General features: G+C 28.4%; 1 protein-coding gene across 1 annotated transcript in view; it reads right to left on the bottom strand.

The window, feature by feature from the left end:
• The window catches only part of LOC129963195 (nose resistant to fluoxetine protein 6-like), an 87,320-nt gene that overhangs the window by 32,631 nt on the left and 27,381 nt on the right, over window positions 1-27,308 (bottom strand). The window contains exons 2-4 of the mRNA XM_056077368.1: window positions 6,193-6,458; window positions 4,770-4,884; window positions 1,285-1,372 (exon numbers count right to left, since the gene is read on the bottom strand). Coding sequence (XP_055933343.1) covers window positions 1,285-1,372; window positions 4,770-4,884; window positions 6,193-6,458 — 469 coding nt within the window. The remainder of the gene's footprint in view (window positions 1-1,284; window positions 1,373-4,769; window positions 4,885-6,192; window positions 6,459-27,308) is intronic.

Here is a 27,308-nt window from a genome sequence, read left to right as displayed (position 1 = left end):
AGCTGGAATGGTCTTCCCAAAACTTATCCGCATATTTTCTAATAAAACATATCCCCCCTTCCTCCGCATGATTTCGTGAATCCTGAGTAAGGCCATAAATACCTTGCATAAAATTTGTGAACTATAGTTAAGAAATATAGGTTCTTGGTGTGAATCTAGCATTTTACCTTAATCCAACGAGCAATCTTTGGTGATTAATCCCTGGATATAGAAACAATTAAATGTTACAGAAATAAACAAAAATTAAATCTGTATTTTCTTACGCTGTCTTACAGGTCAATTGAAATCAAACTTTGACATAAGACTATCATTGTGATCACCAAATCACAATTCTAATTTGATATATTTGATTTACTTCTTTTTTGAACTATCGCATTTACACGCATATGAAAGTACAGACGGATAGACGGTCAACCCCTTGTTGAATTTGGTTCACGATTTGACAGGTGTCTACACTATAAATGTTAAATACGCATACCGAATTGTATCCATCTAGCTCTCTTCATATTGCAGTTATCATTTTAACTTATGTTCGAACAACAGAATGGATAGATTTCCTCTGAATGAATTTTATACAAAATTTGACAGAAATCTACAAATTTGGTGTAAAGATGGTATACCAAATTTCATCCGTCTAGCTCAAGGTGCTTTTGAGATATATTTGTCATAGGCAGATAGGCAGATGGACTGACAGGCATAGTGTCCAAAATACGTTTGTAAAACTCAGGGATGTCTAAAACGAGTCGACAAAATCTCAAATGAAGATTCGTCAACATTTTGAGTACGAATTTTTCGACGATTGCAATTTTTTTCTATACTTCATATACGAAAAAATAAAAAGTGTCTACCTCTCCGGAAAGATATTTGGTGCTAGATAATTTCTGTAGTATCATTATCGTGTAACCTTGATATAACGAATCAAGAGGTTGAAAGAGACGGAAATTACACGTTTTCTTCCTCGTGGGCTAAAAACGAAGATACATTCTATGACCTCGTGAATGTTTTGCTATCTAGACACTAATGCTAGATTTAACAGGTGGTTAAATTATATATTTCCAACCAATGAGGTGCATTTCTTTATATATAAAAAATTTGTTAAAGAAAAATTGAATTAACAGCATTTCTTCATATGCATATAACTGAAAGAGCCATAGTCGTTTTAAAACGATTAACTTATTTCCTCTTCTATGCCTGATATGACCAATTGCTTAATTGATGTAAAACCTAAGGTAACTTGTTACTTTGGATTTTTTTTCTTCTAATATTACTTTGCATGCTACTTACGTGATGATAGCTTGTTCGGTTCTAAATTCGATCTTCTTTTGTTCTTGGCAATGAAGAACTTTCAACGGGAATCCAACTTGTCTCGCAACTGTAAAAATACACGAAAATTTATAACAAAATTAAGCATTCTCTAATTAATTAATTTTTTAAAAACTTAATATATGCAACTAAGAAGAAAACATCGATATTTAAAGAATTCTTATTACATGGAATATATTTACAATGACTACAAGAAGGGAAGACAATTTGGATTTGGTTTTGATTGATATTTTCAAGATCAAAATAAATTAATTGATTCTTCTCATCAATTTCTATCTTCTTTAAATATCGAATCTGCATACGTCTGTTGCACTAAACCAAGTTATTTCAATTTATTAATCGAACTCAGAATAAATACTGCAATAATATTTTTAAAACTGAGTAAACAATGGAGGTAAGCAATGAAAGAACAGATTTGCAAGAAATTTTTTCACCGCGGAAGCATTAAAAGACTTTTTGTATTCCAAACATGTATGGGAAAATTAGTACTATTTTAGAACTTAACGTTTCATATTCTGTTCTAAATCTGTTTTTCCTTTACATCTTTGGGATTCCCCAGTTCGTGACCTTTCCGTTCTGATCTAAGTACTTAATCTGAATAAATAATTTTTTTTAATTTGACATTTGTTTGTCCGAAAATTTTATCGATCTTGATCATCTATATAAAATAATTTTAAATTTATTTGATTTACAAGTTTATTAATTTTATCTAATACCTTTTATTTGTCAGGATATAAATATTATTCAATTTTTGTCACGCATTTTGGAACAAATGGAGGTTTTTTTAAGAGACTATATTTCATTTGAAAACAATTTTTTAAAAAAAAATTATCTTTGTTAAATCTATTATTTTCAAAATTCCAGAGTTTGATGTACATTTGGAAAAGACGATTTCTGCTTTTCAAATATTTACAAACAAGGATGGTGGATTAAGATTAATTGAATGAGTATTTTAGTTTATATAACAGATGCTGTACATTTTTTCGAATTCTACTATTAAAAATTTGTGATATTGCTTCCCACCGCAATGTGAAGGCCATCTCACTCACAACACCATTTCATGCCCCTGCAACTATATCCTACTAGCTATTTAAACAGTGTAATGAGTATGAAGTGGGAGAGACATCGAAAGATGCTCCTGTTTTATCCATCGCTGCGATTATCACCCAAATTATTGGGCATCTGAATTGAATGATTAAAATTTTAATAGTAGAAAAAAAAGTCTAGAGCAATGAGCTGGTTGAAATTCAAATGTGAAATGGCTTTGGCTTATTAAGCAAACTATCAAAGAGAAACTGAAAACTTATGCGAATCAACGTAAAAAGACCTACAGTTTGTTTGTGATTACAAAATTCAGAAAAAAAATATAATACAAAAATTATTAACAAAAAAGGCTGCTAGAAATGAGGACAGAAATAAAATAATAATAATAATAAACAGGACAAAATATACAAATAAATGCTATGTACAAACACGAAAATAACAGAAAATAAATATATGTATGTTACTATTCTTGGGAATAGTGTTCTGTAAATCTAAACCGATCTTGATTTTCTTCGAGATGACAAATCATTCTCTGAATTTCCATCCTATATCCTTGGGAAGAGGCAATACTAAGAGACCAAACTTGTTCAAGTTCAGATGTTAGCTTGGTATATGGAAAGAAGAAGTCTGATACATTCTGTTGCGTAGTGGATTGGAGTGGCATCAAGATTTCCGCAAGGGCAGAATGCATTTGGGATCAGATTAAAACGGCGAAGATCTGAAGAGAATGGCCCATGGAATGTAAAGAAAATAATATCTTTCATTTTCCAGTTACTTGATTGAAGAGAGACTTTGGGGAGAATATTGAAGGTAGATCACCCCGTATCTCCGTCTTCCCAACTCTTTTGCCACTCTTTCATCATTTTCTGCTTGAAGAACGATTTTAGATAGGATTTTGATATCTTAGTGTGACATGGCTCCATGGTTTTTGATTTCACGATTTCTTTGGCCAGTCTGACAACTTCTTCATTTCCCTCATACCCAAGTGGGCTTTAATCCAGGAAAATTTGATTTGTTTGTGTGGGATTAGATTTTTGAAGATGGCCCTTGCAACTGGATTTTGGTTTTGGGGGTTTGCTGTCGCTTGTACAGTGGTTTGGTTGTCAACTAATATTGTGATGTGTTGTAGAGGGAGGTTACTGGCATATTCTATAGCTTGTTGAAGGGCTGGAAGTTCAACTTGAAATATTGTGTGAAAATTCTGCATTTTTGTTGATCGTCTATGTGTAATATTATGGTTTTCCATGACAAAGAATGCAGAGCCGACTTCATTATCGGACTTGGAACCATCCGTGTAAAGACGAATTTCCTCGGAAATGTGTCCACCATCTTCAATAGAAATCTGATCTTGAAATGAATATTGTGATGGGTGAGTACCCTGGCTTTTTTTGGTTTTCTCAGCATCCTTCGGTTTGATCATCGTGAGGTTCACTGGAAGAGAAACGTTGAGTCCTTTAATTAATGTATATCTGGCTTCTTGCTGGAGCTTGAGATGCAATGGAGGGATCCCGAGGATTACTTGGAGTGCTGATGTTGGAGTCGTTCTGAAGGCTCCGGAAATTGCCAATAGGAATGGTCTTTGTAATATTGTCAATTATTTTTATTCTTACTGGAGGATCCAAACACCAGACGACATCTCTATAATCTAGCATCCTTCAATCACAGAGAAGTAAAGATTTTTTTTAATTTCTGGGAAATTCTGAATATTTGCCCATTAATTTTAAGAGGCTTCTGTGATACAAAAATGTTTAAATGGAGATGCCTTTAATGTGTGCATTACAAATGAGTTTGTTATCGATATGAATGACAAGGTATTTGATGGAACGCTCCTTTGAATGATTTCTCCAGACAATCTCACAGTTAATTTTAGCTGATCCTGAAAAGATGGTGCGCATTTGAACTCCGATTTTGATGACCATTTGGCTACTTTCAAGATGAAATCATCGGAAGTTCCTGAAACTGCTTGAATTTTGGTGATAATGCAATTTGGAAGTAAGAAGCGATATTTTTTTCAAATATTCTTTATCATCGAAACTTTAAAAAAAACCAAGAGACAAAGCTGGAAATTAGTGTACTGTTGAGTTGACTTTAAGTTCAGCGCAAGCTAGTAGTTAGTGGATATTTGTTATTTGTGTGCTGTTTCTTATATCAAATGATGTTCTTGTATACGCTTCAGATATGTTTTGTAGTCTGCGTGTTCGTTTTTTAGTGTAGAATAAAGCACCGTTACTTATTATTGAGCTATATATATCCTGATTTTTGGATAGATTTTCCATGACACTATTAAGGGTAAGCGTCATAAGTTTATTCTTAAAGTTTATTGCGCCATGAATATGAATACGGAAGCATTATATTAAAAACTACAGCATTTTGTGAACGTATTAATAAGGAAATACACTCACTTGTCGTAGTAATACTACTGAGATCTTCTACGCCACATGTGGAAGGAATGCAAACTCCGAAGCGGAATGCTGCTGATTTCAAATACTGGCCATATTTCAACAACAAACTTAAAAACTGAAAGAAATGATTAAAAGAAGAAAATTAACTTGCATAAAATATCAAAACAGAAAAATGGAACTTCTTTCCACAAGTAAAAAGCACTGCTGTTTAAAATACAAAAGAAATCGATTTATTGAAAATTAAGTAACCTTAAATAACATAATAATATTTTGGAGTTGATAATTTAGAAAAGCCCACTTAATTAAAACAGCCATTGAAATGTATAATTCGTCCAGAGTATTCCAAAATTAAAGATATTGGTTTAATTCGGGGAAATTTCCAAAAATACAATAAAATGAAAGTTTAACTATAGTTCGTAAAAAGAAGATAACGATTGTATAAAGGTTCTCAAAAATGGCAATCTCAGAATTTTTTCTTGAAAATTTTAAAACTTGCATTGATTCTTTTATAACGAATTCAACTCTAATTATGTTTACTTCTTTTTCGATTAAATCTTTATCGGCGTTAAAAATTTCATTATTTTTTCCTAAACACAATGAATTATAACACTTTAAATATATTATAATTTTTCAGAAAAGGATATTTCGAATAAAATCATGAAATAAAATATTTAACTATCAAGTTTTTCAGAGAAACTGCAATTGAATGAAATTTTCCGGATTTAACTTTAAATCTTTGTGTATTATTAGGGTTTACTAGTTCGGGATGGTATGTAAAGAAATACTGTTTTTTAAAAAAAATTAATATTGGTCTCTTAACATGTCGACTGCTGTTATCAACCATATTCGAGTGACAGCAAAAGTTTCTATTCAGTGTAGAACTTGAAGCGAGTACAACACGCCCATATTTAGTTTACATTTTCTTGTTTTAACATGTTGTTCATTGTGTGAATCGCCTGTGATTCACATCCGCTATTTAATTAGATATTCTCTTCTCTACCACAATTAAGCAATAGCAAAGAAATAAGTATCTTATTAGATAGTTGGTCCGAATCACTCTCATGAATCATGGCAGCGAACGTGTTAAAGAAACAAAAGTTACTTATAAGTATATGTAGAACTTCTTGCTTTTACCATAGAAAATGTGAGAAAGCAATTTCGACTTTCAATTCGACTCCCTCCACCAATGTATATTACTAATATTCAAATGTAATCGGTTCTATTTTTTGCAGTGGTTTCATAAATTGTATTCTCTAATAACAGGTGCATAGGATTCCAGATTTGAAATGAGTTTATTGCATTTGAGGTGCATCACATAAAGGTGAACAGATTCCTTTTTTTTAACAGTTCTTATGGAAAATATCATGAGCAAATACCAAGACTACTTTTAAACATACAAGACTGGGAACAATTATTCTCTTACCGTTTTGGAGGTTCCAATGGACGTATTAAACCTTTTCTCTGGACTAGCACTTTCATATTCACCAATGGCATCCAACAGCCCTTTTGGCAGCTTGCATTCCACAGTGCAGTATTTCCCTCGGAAGTACTCACGCTCTTCAGGTGGTGTATTCCAGGGCATCATCCCTTTCCTTCCGACTCTCACATTAATGCATTCGTCGAAGTCACCCAGGGACATGCTAGTTCCCTGAAAGACACCACTAGGAGGTTTTCCAGTCGCGTCTACCACTGAAAAAAGAATGGTTGCCTTAATTAATGTTGGAATTAGATGAAACTTATTTCCTTAGTAATCAAATATGTTACAAAATAATAAAAAATATATAGTTATACTCTTCATTTCGCTAGTGGATTTGTCTTCAGGAGAGGAATTATAGACAATTCGGAGAAATATAAAAATAAATAAGAGATTTTGTATTTTTTTCAGTTGTTATAGGCCTCGTTTTAAAAATAAGTTCATAAATTAGATATTATCATAGCTCTATATTTTTTATTTGTTACTTCTGTTGCAGTTGCTAAGCATTTTAATACATTTATTAATTTAATAGATGTCATAAATGAATATCTGTAACAAAGGTATATTAAGTATATAATATAAAAGTATTAATATAATAATAAAGTAAGTGTAAAGTAATAAATTAATAGTAAAGTAAAAGTAATATTAAATATATAATATAAAAGTATAATATATATATATATATATATATAATACTTTTATATATATACTTATATATATATAAAGTTTATATATAAAGTATATATATATATATAAAACACGAATCAAATGACATCATGGTGCTGTTAAATATGCTCTCTGGCTTCCGAAGCATTCTAATTTTTCTGTTCACCTGGTATTAAACAGAATCCTTTTTCATTAGCTTTCAAAAACAGAAATCAAGATGAAATAAATTTTAAATTTCAAAGCAATAATATAAGGAATTGTTCAAAGTTAGGATTTTTTTTAATATATCAATATTCAGAAAACGATTGTGCAATTATTAAATTGGTGCCATTAAAAAGACATTTAAATTTTGAAACAGTGTAAAAATACTTCCCTGCGATAGTTTTTTTACTGTAGTAAGTTACTACAGAAAAAAATATCCAACTTAATTTAAAAAAGTCTGGTTAATTTTTAATTAATTTAATTTTAAATTATTTTTAGTGCTCTGACATGTATATTTTCACGCTCCAAGGTCTATATGTACCAAATTTGGTAGCTGTAGATACTTGCGGTGCGACCTACAACATCCACATTACCTCTCTTTTGAGCGAGGAGTGTAAAATAATGAAAAATATGCACTGGAATTAAAAAGGAAATGTAAAAGTTTAAATAAATGGTATCATAATGAAATTATAAATCATGATTCTTTCATAAAATAGAAAGCTACATCAGTCATTCAAATTGAATGAATATTTCCAACTAATATGTAACAACAGACGCGCAGTCTAAAAGCTGATATATCTTCCATATCTAAACCTTTCCTCATTCCTCCCAAGATAAATAATTTATGATATCGTAGATAGTTTGAATTAATACAAAATTTTATTAATTTTAAACTATGTTGTGGAATGTCAGAATGGAAATAATATAAAAGGAATCCATGAGTTATGTACTTTCTAAATAAATAATTGTTGGAATAAATAGACAGTTATGTATTGCTTTTTTATATTTTTTTTTCTTCGTTTTGTATTAAAAAAAGCTTTACATAAGATATTTTATTCAATATAATCTCATATTGATTTAAATTTGTATAATAAAAGACAAATGTTATTGTGTTGTAAAGTTTTGAACAAAACTCAGTCACAATGAAGAGTCATTATTCAGTTCATTTTGAATTTGAAACTAATAAGATTGAATTTTTATTTACTCTTTAGATATATCACTGTTAGCAAGTGCAAACCATGACCATTTGAAAGAAATGAGACGAAGCCTCCCTGGAGAGAATATTATAGTAACACTTTTTCTATAATTTGATAGGAAAATACTCATTTCAGAAAGGAAATCAAAAGTAAAATTAAAGGACTGCTTGTGTCACTTATAAATACAGTTAAAGTTACAGTTTTTAGACCCCTAGAGGAGTGGGAAATCTGTACAACTCAGAAATGTTTTTTTATTTGAATTTAAGTAATTAGAAAGAGAATTTTAAATATGTTAGTAATAAAAATTTATTAGATTTATGAACTCGTATTTTTTAAATATTTTTTCTCCGGTTTATTTTTAAACAAAGTTTTAGCATAAATTAATTATTCCGAAATAATGAGTCTTTTTTATACAATACATAAATATTTATACATTGTATAAAATATTGTATGTATTGATATATTTATACTGAATAAAATAAGTTCCTTATTAATAATCTTTCTTAATTAAGCAGCTCATATTTATAATTCTACAAAAAGTTAATAAAAATATATTAGAAAAAGAAATGTTCATAATTATTTCTATATATTATATTTTATTAATTTCACAGATTACTTAATGCAAAAACATTTTAATGCATTTTTACATGCATGTTTAAATATATTAGTATTATTTTTATATTAATTTTTATTAACTAATAGTAATGTTAACTAGGTGTACATATAAAACGTTTGTACAATTCTGTGTAAATTTATAATTGATTATAGTGATTGTATAATCAATTGCAATACAATTGATTATTATTACTGTGATTATAAAATTGGTTATTATTACTGTGTAAATTACAAAATGAACAGACTTACAGATTAGATAAAATTAACTGTGTAATCCTTTGTTTAGAAATTGAATTATTCACAATCTAAAGTGGAATAAAGTCTAAAACCTTAATCTAATTATTGCACTTAAAATAAAGAAGCAAACAATTTGTTCATGCAGGGTCGTCCTAAGAATATTTAATTACATATAGCAGCACAAAATTTATTGTAAAAGTAAATATTTAAATTCGCGAAGTAAACTAAAGAAAGAACAAATATAATTTTTCTTTAAAAATGATGGAAGTTGTTCCAAATTACCAATTAATTAATTTATCTATGGAAAATTGATCCACCAAATTCTAGAATAATCGGAACAGCTTCTTTAATTGGAATGAAAAAATTGGCAAAAAATTATGGAAGATCTCAAATATACAGTATAAAGGAATAATAATTTTAAAATCTGTAAAATCCTCTTTTCAAAATCATTTACTTTATATAAGCTCAGTTCTCATAAGAGAAGTTTTAAATTCTGAATACAGCGTCAAAACTATATCTTAAACAATTTTTATTTCGTAATTTTAAATAGCTTCTCGAAATGGTGAAGTTCAAGTGTCCACACGCATCGTTCTGTCTTTCTTTATTTTCGGATTTGAATGAACTCACCCTACTTAGAAAGAGTCATAAAAACATGACGGAGCGACTCTAGGTTTGAATAATTTATGAGAGTTTGAGAATATAAACATTAGATTGGCTTAATTTTAGATTCATGCAACGGTAGCTAGCGTTGTATCATTTTTATTTTTTCTGTTAATAATCATTACTTTATGAGATATCAATCATATTTTATCTGATTTATTTTTATTTGAAACTAGGTCAAGAAATTTTGTTTTCATGAATTTAGAAATTATTTCAAACATTGATTAGATTAATATTTTAAAAAATATTTTCGCAATTAAATAATTATTTGCTTGGTGTTGTATAATATTTAAAAACCGTAAGGTTTTCGTAGTATTAAGATTCTTTTATAGTGTCGTTAGTAAAATATATCAATATTTTGATTCAAAAAGTATTTATTAGCATATTATTTTATTTTAAAGTAACACAACTGAAATAGGAAGTCTCTCTATGGAATTATTATAAAATAAAATACTTTCATATAGAGGACAAAAGTTAAAGAATGATTTTTTTTTTCTGCATTTCAACACATGACTGCATTTTATAATAAAAATTCACTTGAAATTAAGTAACCGTATGTAAATGACATGCATATTTTAATGTAATGTACTTTTCCCAAGTTTATTAAACTAAATGAATCAATTTCTAAAGCAACATTTAGTTCATATACAAATGGAACAAAACTCAAAAAATATCGAAAATACATTTAATATTTTTTTCTGCATAAAAAAGTAAAATTTCGAAAATTTGAATGGGGTATAAAATTTTTTGTGCATATTAAAATCTTATAAACGAAACAAAATTTGATAATCACATTCTGTGTAAAACAATTCATTATTTAGTTTTGATCACTAATGCATATTTTACTTTATTTTGGTAACTAAACTCATCGCTCATAATTTTTTATTCTTACTTCATTTTCTTTTAATCACAGTTCATAACCTATCGACTGTATTTCATTAGAATTTAATAAGCAGTATATTTTTATTTAATAACTGTATATTTATTACTTATATAAGTTATTATTATTACTATCAAAAATTTTTGGGAATCAAAGGTTTCGTATTAATTTTTATTTTTATTTAATTTTTCTTTAAGGTTTATATTTTTTTAAAGAATAATTGTTTACTTACATATTATTATTGCAGATGTAAAAATATAGTACAACTTGCACAAGTATAACAATTTTTTAAATAAAAATTTAATAATTTACTAATTTAAATAATGAGAGGCTGTATGATATAAGTGTTCATCACTTTCATTGCCTTATTGATAATTAGTTTTAAAAAAATACTTACAAAATTTCTGCTTCACTTTTTGCGAACAACAATTTTCTTCACAATTAAACATTATCGAAATATGCCATTTTTAAAATATAATTTTTTTTCAATGCAAATTTCTTGAATGAAAATAAATAATTATTCAAAAATAAATTTTAATGATTTTCTGATATTTTAAAAATTTATTAAATCTGTTTCAGAAGAAATAAAATCTTTCTTTGCTCTATTTTCGCCAATAAATATTTCAGACATTCAAGAAAATTAACCAACGTGTTTCGAGAAGAAAAGTGAAAGACATTTTGCTGGAGGTTATGCATGTGATGTCGAAATGTACCAAAACACGAAGTAATGAACTTTTTTTTAACCGGTCTCAACCTCTTTAAAAATAACTCATTGTCTCATATAATTTGTTGATTGAAGTGAATCAATATTTCGTTTAGTTTTGGTTTTGTATTTATTGTATTTTTAGTAATAATCGTGAAGGATTATTGTTGAACTGTTGTATATTGTATAACTGTTGTTGAATTATAAAATCTTTGTAAAATTTTACTTATTATTTTAGTTATTATTTAATTTTACTTATTAATTTAGCTCATTACATAAATTTTTTATATGATAAACCTGAATAGTTACTTATATTAAAACAACTTGTTTTATTATCTATCACAAAATATCAACGATTGAAAATTATTATTTAGTTATTAACAAAAAATAATTGCTCATATTGAATTTGTTTTTCTGTTTTTAAATAATATAAATTCTAATACTGGGTGTCCCGAAAAAAGTGGAACAAGAGTTTTTTTTTAACTATTGCAATTATACATATACTTCTAATGACAAAGTTTCATGAAATAAGGTACCCAAATATATGAAAATACTTTGGTTTTTAAAGAGGGGAGATAATAGAAAAATTAAATTTTTATGCGGTTCCCTTATCGAAATTTAGACAATTAGTAAAATATGCTTCTTATATTCATCTACGCAGACATAAAGGTCCTTCATTGAGACGATTCCTTTCTTATTTCCATGTATAACGTGCAATACTCTATAATAAAATGTGCGGAAAATTGTTTGAAAAGATATTCGTATTTTTATCTTGTATAAATCTTTACAAATATATAATTATTTTCACATAGAGGCTCATGACGAGATGGATCTGAGTGAAAAAAAAATAAATTACAATAAGACAAATTAAAATTATATATAATTGTTTTGACTTTGTACATTTACTTTCCTTTCTTCAGCTATGGAAGTCAAAACAATGAACTAAAAATGAAGATACCTTAACAAAAACAAACAAAGAAATCAGAAATTTTTTTGAAGTCAATGTCCTATTAGAATTTAAATTTTGTAAAAATAATTTTCTTCGTTCTCGAAATTCTCATTTGGTCCTTGATGAATCGACAAAAAAGTAAAAGCCCCCCCCCCTCTTCTCAATACATTAAAAAAAGAAAAAGTTTGACTTTATCTTGAAAACAATTAATTTAAAATCAACGAGAAAGAGTATTTCGACTATTCTCGCTTGAACTAAAGATAAATATTTGAGCTATTACTTCAAAAAAAAATTGTCTGAGGCAACAAAATTTGAATTTTGGAATTAGATTTTAATACTAGTTCTTAAAACTGTCATGGAAAACAACTACATTTAAGAAAACTTCTCAAAATAAAACAATTTAGTTATTAAAAACAAGCCTAATTCGGACAATAATTATTTATGCTTTCCGATGGTTCCTTAATTTTTTTGTATGATCATCATAAGCCGTACAATTGGAAAATACATACAAAAAAAATCACTCAAAATAATACAAAATATTGAAAAGAGTATTTTTTGTCATGAATTTCTACACGAATGTAGAAAGTTCTTGTTCCAAGTTGTATTGAATCACTGCTATGACTACTTATGTATACAGTTAATAGCCATAATTGCATAGATTCATCAAACATAGACATACACAAACATTTTTATAAGTATAGATTATTTATTATGATTTTATGTATCTCCTTATTATTTAGTAGATTCAAAACGTAATGAAAGGCCTATTTCAAGATATTCCTTATTTGTATCATGAAAATTTTTTAATTTCCGATATAAATTTTAACAGTATGGCTCAATGCATTTTTCAAGCTATTTAGAAGATTTTGGAAAAATCATTTGATAGACTTTTTTAAACAAGGAAATTTTTGGTTTACAAAACTTTCGTATCTTCCTTCTTTTTCTACCAACTTTCAAAACTTTTTTTGGCTATTAATTGCTATATATTGATTTCACGTGAGTTTTTCCTATTTATTTTATGTAATAGTTAAAAAATATATATTTTATAATATTCTTTAAAAAATTTCTCCCGAATGCAGCCATATAAATAAATGAAAAAAAAATCTTTTCTTTTATAACTTCTCATTTATTTACCATTGTTTATTTTATTGATAGAACTTTTCCTTGACGGAAAAGGCTTTTCAAAAATTTATTAAAACGTATTTGCGTGTTTCTCAGCTTAACATCACCTTTTAATGTGTTTTTACTTCGTTTCATTTATCAGAGGGGTTCCTGGTTCAGGTAAAAAAGGCAGGTCTCCGGCATTTGTCCTTGACTAATTGCAGGTTTTCAACAATTCGGGGTAAACAAGTGATCACGTGAATGCAACGGAGTAATAGCACTTTTTAAACGGTGAATGAACGGCTCTGTTTACAAGAAAAGAAGCTACTCGGCTACTTTTTAGAGGAGTGACTATTTTCTAGAAATATCGTTCAGCTTGAGAAATTAAAATCTACAGGTCGTAAACGTTTAGGCATTTCCTGTTGCCAACACGTTTTTGGCATCAGTGAAAAGTATTTCTCTTTAAACTTTTTTTATGCATTGTATGCAAAGAGAAAGTGTGATAATCTTTTTTAAAAAAATCAAATCTTACAATTTAAATGAAATTTTACTTTATACTTCCGAGAATATGGAAAAGCCAGTTGTTGGAAATTTGTCTATTTGTCTGTGTAAGAGGAAATTAAAAAAAAGAAAATGAAAGCTTAATTAATTTCCTAATTTTTAGCTCAATTTAGCCCATATTAACTTCATTCTAGAATATTCACTTATCCCATTCCCCTTTTTCTATCTAATTAATTCAACAGAAGCTTTATAAAATTGCTGAATCGACTAAACGCCGACAATTTCACACGCTCTGCGTGAAGGGACAAAATACCGCTGACTTTACAAATTCTACTAAAAGATCCCTCTGTTTCCCTTGCTTTTTGATTGACATGCCATGGAAATCCCTATTAAAACATCACAGTATATAAGACAGGGATAATTTGTTTCTCCCTCTTTTTACGCCACCTTTTGACTAATCTGCTGCTGTGAGCGGACATACCTTGTCTGCACTTTCTTGTGCGGAATCATGCCTGTCTCCCGGGAGAGAATAAACCGAATTTTAAAATGCGAAGTCTCTTCACTGCTTGTCAGGAAGAGCACAAAAATTTTGCAGTTTCCTACAAAATCTCATGAATCAATCATAAGATAAATTAAAGATGCTGCTTATGTAAATCTATCAGAAAGGTGAAAGGAGAAAACTCGCTAGTTTTTAATAAATATTGAAGCTTTCTATCTTGCTGACTTAATAGGAAACTTATTCAAACTATTATAGAGATTAGCAGAATTTTTGGGTAGGTAAGCGAATTTTTTTTTAACTTGTAAAAGGTTTATCCAAATTGCAATAATCTAATCACTTTATTTGTATAGATAACCAACCCACTTTGTTATCCCTGCCCTCCCCCCCATTTTTGGTATAACAAACATGGTCGTTTAACATGGGCATGGATAACTTGGTTGTTTTGATCTTTACTTTTACCTTTAAAGATTCAGAAAAGTTTTATTTGGTGTGATTACTTTAAAAAGAGACTCAAGATAATAAAAAAATTTAAGGATTTTATATAATATATCCTAATTATAATTTTCAGTTAGATATGTACATAATTAATTTCAGTGATTAATAATCAAAAAGGTAGAAATAATTTTATCTGGGATTTTTTTAAAGCATTTTTAACATAACTCACTAATAAATAATTCAGACTTCCAAGTCTAGTTTTAAATCGAATTCATGTTAGATCTCGACTACCATTCACAGTAATATGCTTCGTCTCTTGAATGATAGCACTATGAGTGCATGAACGAGATGATACTAGATAAGTAAACGAGTTCATGCTTCCCCAAAGGATAGAACAATGGTCTAGAGCTAAGTTAATCTCATTCCGGTGGAGAGATTCTGTTTTCGGTTTATATAATTTAATTATATGTTTTGTTACTGTTATTATAAAAAATGTAAACTTTAATTGCATTGTAGTGATGCAGGGTTTCAAATATATACAATTTTAAATGTAATTTGAATATAAAGCTTTATTTCATAACTTTTTCGTATGATTTTCTCACATGAAATTAATTCAACTTTATAATTTTTTGGAAGATTTCATACATTCTTATCTATTTATTAACTTATCACGATTCTTTCCATATCATCTCATTATTACTTTGCCATTCATTAACTTCTCAATTAATATTTGCACTATATTTTTCTTTAAAATTAGGAATTAAAGGATGAATTCTTAAAAATTCAATCTTTTAAATATAATTCCATTAGAGATATAAATATTCAGTTTTTAATCTGCATTTTCACGTATTTCTCGTTCAAAAAGAGAATCTCACAATATTTTAATTCTTGGCCTGGTCATAAAGAAAGCTTTGATAATTTTGGAGATGAATTCCGATTTTTATATCATTAAAATTCATTTCTATTAAAAATTCTACTCCAAAATTTTTATTTTAGAGCAAATATATTTTCATTAGAGCAAATATATTTTACTCTAATGAATACATCTCACATTGTTGTTATACTTGAATATGAGAAACATCAGACCAGAGATTTTGCTCTGATATTTTATATGATCATATTGAGAATTCTTGATCAACTTTTATTAAGCTTTAAAACAGAAAGATCATTCGTAATCAACATGGTATAATTTCTCACAATATGAATGTAAATTAAACAAAAAAAAAATGTTGATAATTTTAGAGCTACATGTTAATTTATGAAAAAAAGTTTTTTTTTTAATTCTATTTTAGAAGATATTTTTAATGTACGTTTTAATACATTTTATTCTAATAAACAAAATTTCTTATATCTAACTTCACCATAAGAAATATCACGCTAGAGAATTTAGCTCTCAATAAAGGCAATCTAAGAATTTCTAATCAACGCACAATAACTTTTTAAAAATATGAATGTAAATTGTGCAATCAAAGTAAATTCTATTAAAACTTTCATAAGTTATATTTCGATTAAATTCATCATAATCGAAGTTAACTTCCTCTGTTAGTTCTGAATTGCTTTCTCGATTTAATTTATGTAACAGTTAATTAAATCGAGTACAGTATTTCATAGGTTAAATATCAATTTCTTTACAATGTCATGCATTAAGATGGTAAGTTTTTCACTGGTTCTACGTAACACTGAAGGATGAAAAACCCGCATGATGACGAAAATTGATTAGCGATGAGCCTTCAAAAATTTATCATTTTATCTAGGTAAAACCCACGAAAGTTTGTAGTATTGATATCAACGCCAAATCAATATTTGTGTTGCTACGCCGAAAGCAGTGCGTTCTTGAACTGTTTTGAGTAAGCTGACGAAATTTGATGCCAAAACCTTGTCCTAAGAAGTTCAAGAATTAAATATCTATAAGCAAAGCGTTACAAACAATAATCAACCTGATCGTACCTATTTGCTGCAATATGAGAGTTCAAGGAACCAATCAATAATCACTGAATCGAAAGACAATAAACACAGAAAAATTTTGGCAAACAGTTAAATTAGAATGGTTTAGACTAAAGATTAACACAGAGATAAATAATTAATATCTATCATCGGATTGGACTTGATGACGGAGTAACTTAACTTTTTAATAATAATTTATTTAGTATCCATTTATTTAATTATAATAACTATTTATTTAGTAATTAACTTAATTAGTAACTATTCTTTTTCAGGATAATTGGAAATTTTTAAATATTCAGAAACAAGGCTTTAGCTCTATAAAACCATGCCAATTTTTTGAACTATGAAAATTTTTCTAATCACCCTATTTTTTTAAAAAATTCTAATGATAATAATTGCATCCTGGCCGAATTTAATTTTAGATGCTTTAGGACTTAGCTTATTTAGGATTTTATAAGAAATCAATAAGAAATATCAAACTATTTAGCGCAAACACGCAATCAAATTTTTAAAAAAATTCTTGTTTCAGATTTCGAATTTCTGAACTGAAATTGATTAAATATTCTGGAATGTATAAGATCATAAGTTTATTTAAGTAAGATCTTGAATTATTACTTCTGAAGAGAATGTTTTTATATATCCTTTATCGATCTAACTATTTCTGGTAAATATCCGACATACCCACTTTTGAAAATGTGACGACTTTGATCGAAAGATTTTAACTGTGAGAGGCTTAATAACTATATTGCTACCGCTTTTAATGAGACTTAAATTCCTCTTCTCAAGGAATGGGGATATTCGACTATCCTTTTCCCTACAATTCAAGCAACTCATCAAGGTGGTACTTTTTGTGTTTAGACTCGTCGCCATGGGAACAAAAATCAGGTATGCATTTTGTCTCTTTTTCATTTGACAAAAAAGATCCATTTAACAATTTTTAAAAGTTCCTATTTAAAAAATGATAACATTCAGAATTTGATTAGTTTCAAATTCGATATTATTATTAATAAATTATCGGAAGGTGAGCGATTTGATGAGGATTGCGTTTAATTAACACGTTTTGGGAAGCTAAGAAATATCTAGGATATAAGTGGAAAAATAAGAGAGTGGAAAGTTAATATGCAATTTGTAATGAAAAAGTCCCAATGAATGCTTTAATGATTCATAAAGGCAATTAAAGCAATTTTATTTTGAATAATATTTTGGCATCAAACTTATAAGCTTCCAACAATGGCAATGTGAAATGAAAGATCTTTGTTAAAGGGCAGATAATGGCATAATTATCAATTGATATTTGTATTGAATGCAATAACAAATTCGACCATGACACCAAGATCAATTATTACATTTAATTTAATTTGTTTGTTATGCCTTTGAGTTATCACGTTAATATTTTTCAAATAGACAGACCGCCAAAAAGTTGGTCTATAAAAATGTTTTTTAAATTTTCATAAAAATCTACAGTTTTGTTGAAAGAATCATGTATCCAATTTCATCCAAATAGTTCTTGAGTTTTTGAGTTATAGATTTCATGTAAACACAGACGGAAATATTTTTGCTTGACATATTTTTTTTTATTTTTTTTGAAATTTTGATACAGCTTTGCAATGAGGGAATTTTAATTTTTATTTGGTGCGGGGAATTCTGAAGCTCGGAGATTTATAAAAATCTGGAAGTTAATTTTGTTTGAAGATTAAAATACTTTTTTCTTACTAAGGACAGAAGAAAGCAAATAAAAAAGTTTTCAGATTCTAAAGCAAATAGTCGTAGTACATCGTAATGTAAGTAGATTGTTCTTTATTTTTATATTTATTTGTGCTTTTGAATTGTGTTTATTTAATAGTTACTGAAGGAAAAGTTGGCCTTTCCATATCTCTTACAATTTTTAATACAAACTATTATTTTGTGTTTGAAAAAAGAGTATGTCTGTGAAAGATTATTTTATAAAAATAATTCATGCAACAAATTACAAAAATAAATAGTGTAACAAGTATTAATAAAAAAAACCTTCATATAAATTTATATTTATAATATTGCATTCAAGAATTACAAGAGAAACAGCTATACTTAATGTATTATTCCAGAAAATAAGTAATAATAAATTTGTGGTTTAATATCTTTTACAGTACTTCCAAAGACCAGTTTTGAATGGTTAGTATTATGTTATACGAATCAATTATTGAATTGACCGGGAGCACTGAGTGATTAATCGCTACATTATGAACAGTTATTTGATTTATCTTATTTTTACAAAATGTTTTCTTCGCGCATTATTGCGGCATGCAATTGCACCAGCTCAGGTATCGTCCTCATCATCGGACCTCGGTTCAAAATTACGAGGTCTGTCCCAAAACAGCCCTAGTGTTGCTTTAAAAACGAGACGTTAATAAAACTGAATTAACTAATTCTCCTGCAATGTTCAAATATTTTAAATAAAAATAATACTTAATTAAATTCCTCATTTATATATTTTTAAAATATTTTTTTAGCTTTATTCGAAATTTCTCGAAAATAAACGTGAAGCACAATTAAAAAAATGGCTGAAAATCCTAAATTTTCAAATTTTTAGCCATGCAGATATATTACATACTATTATACGAAACTTACGACAGCTCACGATTTAGTGAAACATTTGCACTTTCTATATATTTAATATTCGACAATGCCATGCAATATTTTACGTTACTTGGAATGAAATATTTGGAATTTCTGTGAAGAAACTTTTCTCAAGTCACCCCAGTCCACGTGCTTTCTTAAATAGCAACAGCTGGAATGCTTGTCAACAGAAGATTCTCGATCCGAAGGAGTGGGAGCCTTGAGGAAAATCCACCGTCTTTCTTTGTATGCAGCTCACGCTCGGTCCATCTGACCCGTTCATATACGTAACTGATTCTCAAATTGACCTCTGGGAAGCAGCTAATAAATGGGGCACTGCGAGAAAGTCAAGGGAGGAAAAGAAAGTAGACATCACATCTCCCCACACGCCCTTGACCACATTTTGTTTATGGTACCTCCTTAGATTGGTCTCTCACAAAATTCAGTGGAAAAATAGATCAAGAATACTATAGTGAAAGAAAATGAAGCTGTTTTTTTCTAAAATAAAAAGACAATAAAATAAAAACTAAAAGGAAAACCGCAACTTAATTTATGATTAAAACAAGAAATTGTTGCTTTATGAGTTCCATACATGTTGTTGGGTATCGTAAGTAAATTAAATTTGAAAAAAAAAAATATGAATAATTACGCAAGTAGTTGTAAATTTCTGAAATGCGCTTGAACTCCCAGCTGAAGGTTGTCTCTTGAATTGAAAATGCTTTTGTAAGTTTAGTGCTGGAGGTTGAACAAACGTAATAACACTGGTAATTTATGATTTAACAGACAAGTTTTAATAGAGAACATAACGAATTTAACAAACAATATATTATCAGTATTATTATAGGAAATAATATTTACCTCTTCAAATGCCTGTTTATAATGCATTGTAAAAACATTTTAGCCATTAGTTTGTATGCACTTTTGGAAAATCGTGATTCCAAATAAAGATGTGACACAGAATTTCGGAGAACTTTGATTACTTTTAGAAAATATCGATGTTCTTTTACACACCTGAATCGATAGTGCTCCTATATATTCTATTGCCGGCGTCCTGGCATAGGGGTAGCGCGTCTTTCCCGTGATCTGGGCGTCCCGGGTTCGAGTCCCAGTTTGGGCATGGTTGTTCTTCTGTTGTTTTATCTGTGAGATGTGTGAATGTGCCCTCCTGTAAAAAGGGGTTGTGCAAGCGAATGAATGATGCGTGAGTGGCAAAGTCGTACTCTTGGCCCTAGTTGGCGCTGCTATAAGAAATAAGAGACGTTCCCCCTCAGGCTTAAATCGCTGTCTTCGTAACAGCGGACTTGTCAGTGGCAAGTGCCATAAGAAACAAACAAAACAAACAATATATTCTATTGAATAATTATTTCATTTATTAATACGGAGATTGAAACAACTGATAAATATTTAAATGGCATATCTATTTGTATCTGCTTCTTGAGTTAATTAATAGTGCTCTTTAAATGAAATTCTTAACTGATTCTCAAGAATATCAGCCATGTTCGATAGTATCAGAGTGCTGTCAGGAAACAATATACTAAGATTATTTTGGGATGGATTTCAAAGTTTTGGATCCCAGTTATATGACGAGATCGATACCTTATTTGGTGTTAGTTCCTTTCCAACCTTCTGTAGCGCATCAGCAAGAGGACTTTTGGTAGACAATGTCAGATTTAGAATGTACCAAGCCCACATGAAAGCACATCTTAAGTGAAACTGAGTCTGAAGCCAAGCTCCTTTTGGACCCGAAATCAAAATTTACCATCAGTTCACTTCGATCGAAGTGAACTGATGGTAATCAAAACTGGATAATAGTCAAACTGATTCTCAAAATCATTTTAAATTAAAGTATTAATGCAAATTAGTGATTGACTTGTACTATTGATCCTATTTAAATGGATCTATGCTCAAAAAATATAAATAACAGCTTAATAAAATGAGAATATTTTAGCACACTAGTTGCCCTTATATTCTTCTAAATTTCTTCTAAATGCTTCATGTTAAAAAGTTAAACATTACATTAATTATAAAAGATATATTTTCAATAAAAATTAGATTTATTTTCATGAAATTTGCCGCCAAAAAATGCAGATGTCTCATTACAGCACATCCTTTTGTTTTAAATGATACTATATTAATATTAATAATATTCGTTTAACAATATGTGATCTGTTAATAAAATGTTTTAGTTCTGCTACTTACTAAACGTAATTATTTTTAGGGTTATGAAGGGAAAAGTTTAAAGAATATACTTTGAATTATTTGAATTGCTGTTAACTGGCTTATATGCTATTCACCAGAAATTCATTGTCAACCGTAATCGAAAATTAAATAAAACTGTAAACATTGAAATTTTATCAGTAAAGAGCTAAGACTTTGACTTAATGATATATTGATATCATCAAGCCAAGCTGATTGATTATTTGAAATGATAATACACTAATATTAATAATATACATTACATTTGTTTAACATTCTGTGATCTGTTAATTAAATGTTTTAGTCATGCTTCTGTTATCTTACTTACTATACGTAATTATTTTAGGGTTATGCAAGGATAAGTTTAAAAAGTATACTTTGAATTATTCCATTTCATTGACAACTGTAATCGCACATTGAATAAAACTGTAAATATTGATTTTTTTTTTCAGTGAAAGCGCAACGACTTTGACTTACACTGTTCATCTTCTATTAATATTTATGGAATTGATGTATATATAAAACACTAGGAGATATTTATGAATTCAATCATAAATGCAAGAATAAATTATATCAGGATTCGATTCCATTCGATTAAGGATGACACAACTGCTGTTTCATTCATCTTAAATAATTGCATAGCAGTTTCGTCAAGAAAACTCAACAAAGAAATTAGTCTAGTTGTCCTTGAAGAAAACCTGAATTGAAAGAATGATAGAAAGTGAAAAAAATATCATTTAGTAGTATTTTGAGCTTAATTACTCTTAATTATAACGTGCATACAAAAAAAATGCATAAAATATAGTTAAGTTCAGGAATTAAATTAACAGCAAGCTTTGTTGTTAAATATTCTAAATTTTTTTTTATTTGTTAAATTAATCAATAGTGTAGAACTAAAGTAAGATAGCTGGAAGGTAATATTTTAAATATTTAAAATAGTGTAAAAATGATTTTAATACAATAATTTGTTCGAAATTATTATAGAAAACTTCGATCATTTTTTTTATTAAAAATCTAATTAAAATTTTGAAACATTATTTCTTAGTAAGCATATATTAGCTAAGATGTATCAACATGCTAAATGTGGTAGCTCTAGGCTAACGGTTTACATTATGGAGAATTTTGGACGATTATTTTATTGTGTTTGTTGCATCACATATGAATCATAACACAATTTACTCATAACAGCTTATAAACATTATCGGTAAAAAGACTCACAGTTTTGTATTTTAAACCAAAAGGATCTATATACATTAAAAGCTGGTGTTAGAAATCGAGTTTATTACTAACTTTCGAATGGCAACAGTCATACATAAACGAAACATCATGCGAATTTCAGATTACTTCATTTATTAAACATTTTTATAGCTGTATTGAATCAAACGCTTCGCTTAGCTAATTAATGGATCTGTAAAATATTATTAGACGTGTTCTGGAGATAGTTCGCCATATCATCAAAGATGACATTCAGTCAGAGGAAAGAAGATATAAAAGAAATCAAGAAATAGGTTTCAAACAAAAGTTCAATCAAGCGCAAATATAGCTTAACAGTTGCAGATAAGTAATCGTGGGAAGACTAGATTAATGTACGGTTTCTGGCCAAGCACGTCAAAATCGTGCCAATAGTACAAAAACATTCTAAATCCTGAGTGTTTACCAGAAATGCTAACAAACGGCTTTTAAAACTGCAATAAAATATTGTAACGATTACATTTGGCGGGAGATCACTTCAAAATGATTCCATTTTGGCGCCAATATATTAATCTTAATTCTAGCAGTAATCTTTATGGTTTGCCTACAGAAATTGATATTAATATCTTTTAAAACGATTATCTTATAAAAATGCAATTTGCACCTTGATGCACCTTAAGATTAAAAAAATTACCTTTTTAATTATATAAATTTCATTTTTGTACATTTTTTTCCATTTAACTTTGATAATATTTTAAAATGAATTTGATACACTATCTGAAACAATGTTTTTAACTGCTTTGATGGAATTCAAACTCTCCATCAAAACATTCAAGCACGTGCTTTGCCAATCATTAAATCAGTAGTAGTAGTTTCACTACTACTTTCGTATTCGTATAATATACGCATTCGAAGTAAAATATTATTATTTTACATAGTATTTCGTAAAATATAGTTATTATTTAGTAAAATATACAGTTTGTAATTTGCAGTAAACTACTTTAATTGGATTGATGTTTTTTAGTAGTATCAAATTACAAAGGGAAATATTTTTTAAAGAAATGCATTCCATATTAATAACTAAAACCTAAAAAAAACCAATACTCACTACTAAAATATTATAAATATTTATACAATGTGCTTCATTGTCTAATAATAATATTAATGTTGCTATGAAAAAGCAACAACAAATAATCTAAATAACAATGATAAACAATAAATAAATAGTAATAATATTTCGATCGCTAAACATTTAATTTCTTCCAAATAGAAACGTGCACTTATAAAACAAATCAGATTTTTAAAGATGTTTATGCTTTGAGTTAGCAGTATAAGGACAAGTACCTCATAATAATGACTTCTACAATAATGTTTTCACTTCATTAGCAACCCCAAATCTCTCTGTTGCATTAAAGAAACATAGAAAGCGATAATAATAATTATCTGGAATGTAGCAGGTCGTGGGGAAATCCCTATAGCTTCTTCGTTTTTTTCCGTCCATCTTCGATGCACCACGTGTAGATCCTGGCCTTGAGTTTGAGATGGTATGTTTCGTGTTTGGTCAAATCAAGCTCATTCGGATTTTTGCAAAGATTTGGTGCAATTGTACATTGCTTTGAAAACCCTATTTTCTATTGCTACAATTTGTTCAATGTTTTAAGGTAGCATGTAAAAGCCTTCTTGCTAAGGTGCTTTTGAATATTTGATATAATCACATCAATAAACTGAAACTGAATGATTTGAACTGCCAAAATTGTGGAGGATCAAAAGAGACGACATTCAATATATATATATTTTACTTTGACAGACGATATTCAATACATGTGTAAAATCTAATCCTTCTAAAAACGCGATTTGATGAAGATGAAAACAGTGAAGATTATTTAATATTAGCTTTTACCCTCGACTTCGTACTCGTGGAAATAGATTGGAATTTATAGCATCAATGGCTTTATCTTTTGTTACTCCTGCGCATGCGTGAATTTTCAACGCCAATTGGGGCAACATAAATGTATGAATTTTCTACGCCAGTTGGGGTAACGCAATATAGATCATAAATTGTTAATTTCCTTTATTCTGTTTTATTTTAATTGAAAAGTACTTCAGAATGAATCCGAAAGATCGATTAATTAACAATGTTTAATTTTAAATGTATCGAACTCTAAGAAAATAAACAGAATCGTTTGAAACAATAGTCAAAATCATGTTAATCCTAATCTCATTGTTTTCGGGGGAAAAAAATAAAAAAATCCTTACGCTTAACTCATTTGGCGATTTTTGGCGGGGAAGTTGGTTTTTAGTTAATAAACTATTAACCACTCAATTAAACGGGATAAATTTTAGCCTATGTCTTATTCGAGACTAAAATCTATCTCTCAGCTAAATTTCACCCAATTCTGTTCAGCCATTCTGGCGTAATTTACTAACAAACATAGTCCATCCATCCAAACTTTCACATTTGTAATAGTAGTATAGATTTAACAAAAGGACGGCTAACACCAATAACCTAATGTGGTAAAAAGTGACACCTTTTTTTCAAGTACAATGAAATCTTCATCAACTGCGATACATTTAATTATATCTTGTCAGGAAAGGATCAATTGCAAAGCACACAATAACGTATTTTAATTAAAGGCGTAATGTTACAAGTTAAGATATTACTTTTATGTTTATTAAAATCACATCAAAGTCTAAAAGTAGTTATAAGATGAAATAAAAATTGCACAAAGAATAATTTTAAAAATGTTTGAGAATTAAAAAAAAATACGGAATACAGAAATTAGTTTTGATTTTAAAGAAAGGCAATTATTCACCTTCGACAAATCGGAGTCTTAGTTAAAATTTTAATAAAAATTCGAGATTTATGATACAGCTCATTCAATGTCATAGTATATGATGCATACCTTTTTGTAGTCTTAAAAAAATGGAATAGATGCGTGTATCTAATTCTTAAATATTTCATAAAAAATTTCCAAACAATCAACAGGACAACAAAAACTTTTTAGAAGGAAATAACAACTTGTGATGCAACAATGACATGTTTAAAGATTGAAAGCGTGAACAAAAGTTAGATAGATGAAGGATACAGAAGAAAAAAAAAAAAAAAAAAAAAAAAAAAAAAAAACTTAACGGAATCGCCTTCAGTAGCGAATCGGAAAGAACAAGGTTATAAAAAGTAATAAGAATATTGCAAAAGAAGTGTTTATTTTTTAAATTTGATTCAAAAAAACTCTTTTATTGTGAAGTAAATTTGAAATAAATAAAGCATTTTACTGAATACAGCACTATTCGTTCCAGTAAATTATGATTGCATTCATTCATTATTAATTTTTTATTAAAAAACAACTATTTTACCTATAATATGTTTATTACCTTTTATCAGATTTATTGATAATTCACAAAGTTTAATCAAAAATTTCTTGCCAAAAGGATTTGCCGGCTCCATTCTATGATAGTACGAATTAAATTAAAGCGAAACATTATAAATTAATTTCTAATAAATGCAGATATATAACAATATTCAAAAGGAACAATTGCCACTTGTAAATTAGTGGAACATCATTGCTAGGGTTTTATAATTTTCGATTGAAAAAGGAATCAATATTTCTACTTTATTTCTTGAAAACGTTTAAAATTCTTGTGCAAGTCAAATGTTCTTATTAGTATTACTATAAAATCAAATTATTTTTTAAATATTTATATTTTTTCCTTTTATTGTAAATATTAGAAGTTCAGTTTTTCAAACGACCTGAATTCAGTGAAGAATTTTTCGAATGAATAAAGAATTCGGATGAACCACAGCAGACATTTTATGTTTTTTTAATGCTCAAAACAAAAACAAAAAACCGTTCTCAAAAAGCTTGTGCAAAAAAAAAAAAAAAAAAAAAAAAAACCACCTCTTTTCATTTTTTTTTCAGGTTTTGGCGCAAATTCTGTAACGTTAAACCAACGAATGAAGATGCCATTTGATTTAAATAAAAGTCCACATGTGATGCGACTCTTTCCTTTTCAGATAATCTGTATATTTAAAATTAAAAATGATTAAAAACTTTTAAATCGAAAAGATCTTGCTGTCGTCATGTCGCAACATGGTATTTCACAGATTACCAGATTCTCATTTTCGCTGATAATGTCCTCTGAAATGAATAGGTAGCAAATGAAGTATTGATATAAACATTATTAAAAGTGGAAATGAAATGCAAAACATGGCCATTGGCGTATGAATCGCTCCTCAGGTGAACAAAATTAATAAGGACAGCAAAAGGAAGCATCTTCTGCACACATCATTGAATAATTATGTGAATGGATACTGTTTTCACACTTTGTCTTATTATTTATTTTCACTTTTGCTATTAATTTATTTTACTAAGATTTATTTCTACAGTGTGCTTTAATGTGCAGCATTTTGCGCATTCGTTGCGCATGTGTTTTTTTTTCTCTTTCCCCCTCTTTTGAAATGTTTTAGGCAATTTTCTTCTATTTATTTTTAATTTTTAGTGTTATATTTTTATTTATCCTCTCTCTTTTGTATATATATTATTTTGTGCTTTTGAATGAGCAAATAATGAATATTTGTCCCTGTTTCACACTATGTTTTGCATTTTATTTTCACTTTTACGATTGATTTAGATTTATTTCTACAGCGTTCCTAGAATTACAACTTTCTAAAGATTCGTTTCTCATGGATTTTTTGAAAAAAATCTTTTCATCCTTTC

This window comes from Argiope bruennichi, chromosome 3 (genome assembly GCF_947563725.1).
Source record: "Argiope bruennichi chromosome 3, qqArgBrue1.1, whole genome shotgun sequence".
NCBI classification, from domain to species: Eukaryota; Metazoa; Arthropoda; class Arachnida; order Araneae; family Araneidae; genus Argiope; species Argiope bruennichi.
Note: the sequence above shows the minus strand (reverse complement) of the source record. Positions and strands in the feature narration are given on the sequence as shown.